The sequence below is a fragment of the Orycteropus afer genome, unplaced genomic scaffold (genome assembly GCF_000298275.1).
Source record: "Orycteropus afer afer isolate SDZICR_OR568_19922 unplaced genomic scaffold, OryAfe1.0 scaffold00094, whole genome shotgun sequence".
NCBI classification, from domain to species: domain Eukaryota; kingdom Metazoa; phylum Chordata; class Mammalia; order Tubulidentata; family Orycteropodidae; genus Orycteropus; species Orycteropus afer.
Window position 1 is genome coordinate 4030941 of NW_006921681.1, and position 5717 is coordinate 4036657.

Sequence of the window (5717 nt, forward strand, 5' to 3'; positions counted from 1 at the left end):
ATGAGTGGCTATAGATTAGCAGATGGAAGGAAAACAAGGTATATTGATGGATAGATGGATGCATGGATGGATGGAGGGAAGGAAAGGTAGATAGATTGATGGGAAGTTGGGAGGATGGAAGGGTTGGTGGGTGAGTGGCTGTTTGCAAGGGTGGATGGAAGTTTGGTGAGTGGGTGAATATGTGGATGGATGGATGGATGGATGGAAAGAGTAGATGGTTAGATAGGAGGATGGGTTGATGGATGAATGTAGCAGATGGAAGGATAGGTGAATATACACAATAAAAGAAGGAAGGAAGGAAATGAAGAAAGGAAAAAGGAAGGAAGGAAAGATGAATGAAAGGGTGGATGGATGGATAGGTGGATGAATGGATGGGTGGGTGGATGGATGGATGGGTGGGTAGGTGGATGGATGAGTGGATGGATGGATGGGTGGATGGATGGATGGTGGCTTGTTGGGTTAACACAATGTTCTGAATCCTATTGAGGCCTCTCTAGATCCCTTCATCCCCACCACTGTTATCTTCTGAAGAGAAGAAGGTCAATCCCTGGGTGAATGGGTGGGAGTCAGGTGGGAACTTGGAATGCAAATCTGGAGTGAGGAATTTTAAAGTGATTTATGAAGAAGTTATTGACTAGCAACAGTGAGATAGAAGGCAATATGGTAAGTTAATGTCAGAAATAAGGGCATCATTTCTAAAGTCTAAAACTAATTTTGAAAGAAAGTCTATAATATTTATATTTGTAGATGATAATTGTCCTTGTCAGGAAACCTGTCAATGTTGGAACTGTTATCTCAGGTTTGGGGTCTACCACTCAGGAAACACTCCAAAAGAAATTCAGACAACTGCTTTTATGTGAGGCCAGGTGGACTGGGCTGTGTCCCAAGGGTTGGACAGATCCTCAAGTCTCCCCTGTCTTAGGTTTACATCTGTCTCTTTCCCTCTGGTCTCAGTAGCCTCATGTCATGGGGCTTAGTAAAATGGACTAGAATTTTAGAATCCGTTCCTTTAACATTTATAATCTAGATTGATTTCAAAACACTGGAGACAGTTGGATGTCCAGGATCGGGAGGTGGGGGGGGGGGGGAAAAAGAAAGTGCAGGTGAGAGGGGTGGGGTGGAGGGAAGTAGGGGGCAGTGTTTGTGAGGTTTGTATACTTGCTAATTCCTGCCTAAATCATTAGCATTATGAAAATTGCTCAAAAAAGAGCTTGCAGATGGGGGAAAATTTATTTCTCACCCCTCCCTGGCTCATTTGCCCCTTACTTTTCATAAATTGTATCCCCATTCGGTGTGTACAAGATGGGGGAGGTTGATTTATTCCTTTAGCAAGGAATTTTAAAACACCAAAAAAGTCTTAGTTCTCCTGACTTGACTGGAAACTCACTCTTTCAGCGATGCTAAAATGAATGGATTTTTGTTAAACTCATTCAGCTGCTTTTGTTGTTGTTGTTGTTGTTATGTGCCGTCGAGTCGGCCCCGACTCATAGCGACCCCTCCTTGGGTTTCCAAGGCAGTATCACTACGGAAGTAGGATTGCCCAACCTTCCTTCTGAGGAGTGGCTGGTGGGTTTGAACCACCAGCCTTCTGGTTAGCAGTCAAGTGCTTTAGCCATTATGCTACCAAAGCTCCCTTCAGCTGCTTTAGGGGAGGAGTAAATGCACATATTAGAGACCAGAGGCATTGCTGCAACTTTCCTTCCATGTGAAGGGAGGCACCCACACGACTGTGAGTGTGCAGGGTGCCTGTAGTGCGTTTCTGCCTGTGGCTGGTCTCCTCTCCTGTCTTACTTTCCTATATCCTACAGCTACCATAACAAAAACACCACAAGTGGGTGGCTTTAAAGACCAGAAATTTATTTTCTCACAGTTCTAGAGGCTAAAAGTCCAAAGCAGGGCCTCAGGCATGTCGATTCCCTCTGTGGGCCTCTCCCCTGGTTTCTGGTGTCTGCTTGGTGATCCTTGCCGTTCCTTGGCTTGTAGACATTACTCATATGTGATGTCCCCTGTCTATGTGTCTGTGTCTCTTCTGCTCTTTTTATAAGACACCACTCAGAAGTGATAAGATTCAGGACCCATTTTATTCTGATACGGCCTCTTTAATGAAAGAAAACTCCTATTTCCAAACACAGTCATAGTTACAGGCACAGGGGTCAGGACTGCCACTTTTCTTTTTGGGGACACAATTCAGTCCATAACTCCTCCTCCCATGTCCCCTGCAACTTTCAAGGAAGTGCAAAATTCACCCTGGAAATGGGCTGTGAGTCCTGAAAGAGGCTGGTGTCCTTCAGGCCCTACGAGGAACATGGGGCTGTTGGCTGCTTCCTTAGGAGCCTTTTGTCTGACTCTCCTGGCAGGGCCTCTGTTGCGGGAGGATCCCTTTGAGTGTCAGTACAGGGACCTAAAGGACTGAGGTGCTCAGTGTGAGTAGGGAGAGAGCATCAAGTTTTGGTCTCCATGGACCGGTGAACTGCCCCAGGTGAGCAGCAGAGTCTGTCACACCATCCACAAGAAGCAAGCTTGACTTCTGGGGTAACTCCATTTGACTTGAAAGGTTCTCCAGCGTGAACTCAGCCTTCTGCATATGAGAAGGGTTAGCCCATGCCAGTTTGGGGGGCTGGCTACTTAGAAAAATTGACTCTGAGACTGGAGACCCTGGGTGAATAACTGTTGCCCCTGAATGGTCTTTCCTTACAGAAACACACACGAGCCCTCCCTACGATGATCCCCCCAGCAAGCAGCACCCCTCCGGGAGAGGCCTTCTTCCCCACTTTGGCTCCTCAGGACTTCTGGAGGTCTCAGGTCTCGGGCTACTCGGGGTCTGTGACCCGGCACATCAGCCACCGGGCCAACAACTTCAAACGACACCCCAAGAGGAGGAAGTGCATCCGTCCCTCTCCACCCCCACCCCCCAATACTCCATGTCCAATTGAACTAGTGGACTTTGGGGACCTGCACCCCCAGAGGTCCTTCCGGGAGCTGCTCTTCAATGGCTGCATTTTGTTTGGCATTGAGTTCAGCTACGCCATGGAGACAGCGTACGTGACCCCAGTGCTCCTGCAGATGGGTCTGCCGGACCAACTCTACAGCCTAGTGTGGTTCATCAGCCCCATCCTTGGTGAGCCCCACCTCAGCCCCACTGAGGGATGGCCTCTAGAAACTTCTGGAAGCCTCCAGAAGCTTCATTTGAAGCAACTTGAGGGTCATGAGGGGTCAAGGGAGGAGCATGAGTTGGAGTCCACTAATTAGTATGGGGCTGTAGAAAAGCACAGGTATGACTGGCCACATTCACATTGTAAGTACTTTATCTAATCCAGAATGTAGAACAAGAATTTAGTAAACCACCATCTTGTTTCACACTATCACTGGAGGATCCAAGCATTAAGTTTGATGTGGCTTGTGGTCTAGGAGGTCCTGGCATTTCTTGGAATCCCAAGAAAGGACATGACAGCTTAGTGCCTCATAGGGTCCTAAGTAGAGCATTCAAGGAGAAGCCAAGTGGTTCGTGAATCTGTTTATCCTTTGTTCTCTAGCTGAGGGTTTTGTGTTTCATCATCTTACTCTTTTGATGTATTGAGATTTTTGAGTGCAGGTATTTCAGGAATGTGATGAGGCCAAGTTCCAATGTTTGTCCCAATGGGCCATGCAGTCCCAAGCAATGACCACTGGTCTGCTCTCTTTCAGGATTCCTACTACAGCCTCTATTGGGTGCTTGGAGTGACCAATGTACCTCAAGGTTTGGAAGGAGACGCCCTTTCATTCTTGTCCTGGCTATAGGTCTGTTGTTTTGGCATTAAAATAAAATGGGGAGAAAAAGAGTTCCAGTTGCCTCCTTTTAGGAAAATCTAAGAATCTATAAAGAATCTTGGCCAAAGCAGTCACCTAGAAAGCTCTGGGCCCTTGCTGGGATGGTGGCAGGGGGACCCTGTAACCTAGCCTGAGTCAACCGTGAGAATGCATCACTTTGACCATTTCTTTTTCTTTTTTAAAAAAAAGTTTTTTAAAATTTAAACATTGGTCAGTAATGTTCATCTCACTCCTGTTCTGTCTGATGAAATAAAATCCCTGGTCCCAGTACAAAAAAAAAAAAAAAAAAAATGGTCTTTAGGTTGCCTTCCAGTTTAAAGTTCCTGGGCCCTAAGATTCCAGCCTTGAGTGGTAGTGTGTCTGGGACAGAGCTGGTCTGCATCTTCCCTGGGTGACTCTTTGTTTCTCTATCTCCAGGGGCGTTGCTGGGTCTCTCACTCTTGCTCAATGGCAGGGACATCGGGACAGCCCTGGCTGATACAGCCAGCAACCACAAGTGGGGCATCCTGCTCACTGTGTGTGGGGTGGTGCTGATGGACTTCAGTGCAGATTCCGCTGACAACCCCAGCCACGCCTACATGATGGATGTGTGCAGCCCTGTGGACCAAGACCGAGGGCTGAACATTCACGCCCTCCTGGCAGGTACCTACCATGCCCCCTTTCAGCAGGAGAGGGAGAGGGGGGCCAGCATGTGTTTGCAGAGCCCCATGTCATATGTGGTCAAGTCCCTTCTTCACTAACTGCTTTGAAAACTAAGTTAATAGAATTCCAGTATATAGATAAATATTTAAGTGATTGAAAAAATATAGCTAAAATAATGTATTTCTACAATAATATATATGCTTATTGTTAATATGTGTGTGTGTGTGTGTGTGTGTGTGAGCTTCTGTCCAATCAGCTGTTGACTCATGGTGACTCCATACACAATGGACCAAAATGCTGCCCTGTTCTGCACCGTCCCCATAAGCGGCTTCAGATTGGACCATTGTGATCCACAGAGTTTCATTGGCTGATTTTTGGAAGTAGATCACCAGGCCTTTTGTCCTAGTCCATCTTAGTCTGGAAGCTCTGCAGAAACCTGTTCACCATCAAAACACACAAGCCTCCACTGACAGATAGACAGTGGTTGCACATGAGGTTCATTGGCCAAGAATCAAACCTGGGTCTCCCTCGTGGAAGGTGAGAATCCCACCACTAAGGCACCACTGCCTTGTGTATATATCTACATATATGCACTTGTGCCATGCCTAATGGCTAAACATTAGAAACATTCCTATTAAAGTCAGGATCAAGGCAAGAATGATCACTAACCCTACAGAGCCAATGCTGTTAGACAGCAGATCTAAACAAGAAGCATGGAGGCCAAGAATATCAGCACCAGCATCAATGATCATACTTGTGGAAAATTTAAGGAATTAACTGCAAAAAATAATTCAGTATAATGTTTGGTTATTAAAGCATTATATAAAAGTCAGTATCTCTAGCTTTGTTGTCCACCACTCATCTGTCAATTTGTTGTACTGTGGTGACTGGCATGTTGCTGTGAGTCTGGAGGCCATGCCACTGGTAATTCAAACACCAGCAGGATCTCCCATGGTGGACAGGTTTCAGCAGAGCTTCCAGACTGACAGACTCTGAAGAAGGAAGAGGACACCCACTTCTAAAACAATTAGCCAGTGAAACCCTTATAAATAACAGTGAAATACTGTCTGATGTATTACTGGAAAGCTTTAGGAATAGCCCTGAAACATTGTCCAATATAGTACTGGAAGATGAACCCCTGAAGTCAGAAGGCACCCAAAATATGACTGGCAAGAGTGGCCTCCTCAGAGTAGTTGTTGTTGTTATGTGCTGTCAAGTCGGACCCAACTCATAGTGACCCCTCCTTGGGTTTCCAAGGCAGTATCACT

At 46.3% G+C, this 5717-nt stretch overlaps 1 protein-coding gene across 1 annotated transcript in view; it reads left to right on the forward strand.

Annotated features, from left to right (window-relative positions):
• The first annotated feature begins 2721 nt into the window (after nt 1-2721).
• The window catches only part of SLC45A1 (solute carrier family 45 member 1), a 29621-nt gene continuing 26625 nt past the window's right edge, over nt 2722-5717 (forward strand). Inside the window, exons 1-3 of the mRNA XM_007942595.2 lie at nt 2722-3118; nt 3685-3777; nt 4225-4449. Coding sequence (XP_007940786.1) covers nt 2722-3118; nt 3685-3777; nt 4225-4449 — 715 coding nt within the window. The remainder of the gene's footprint in view (nt 3119-3684; nt 3778-4224; nt 4450-5717) is intronic.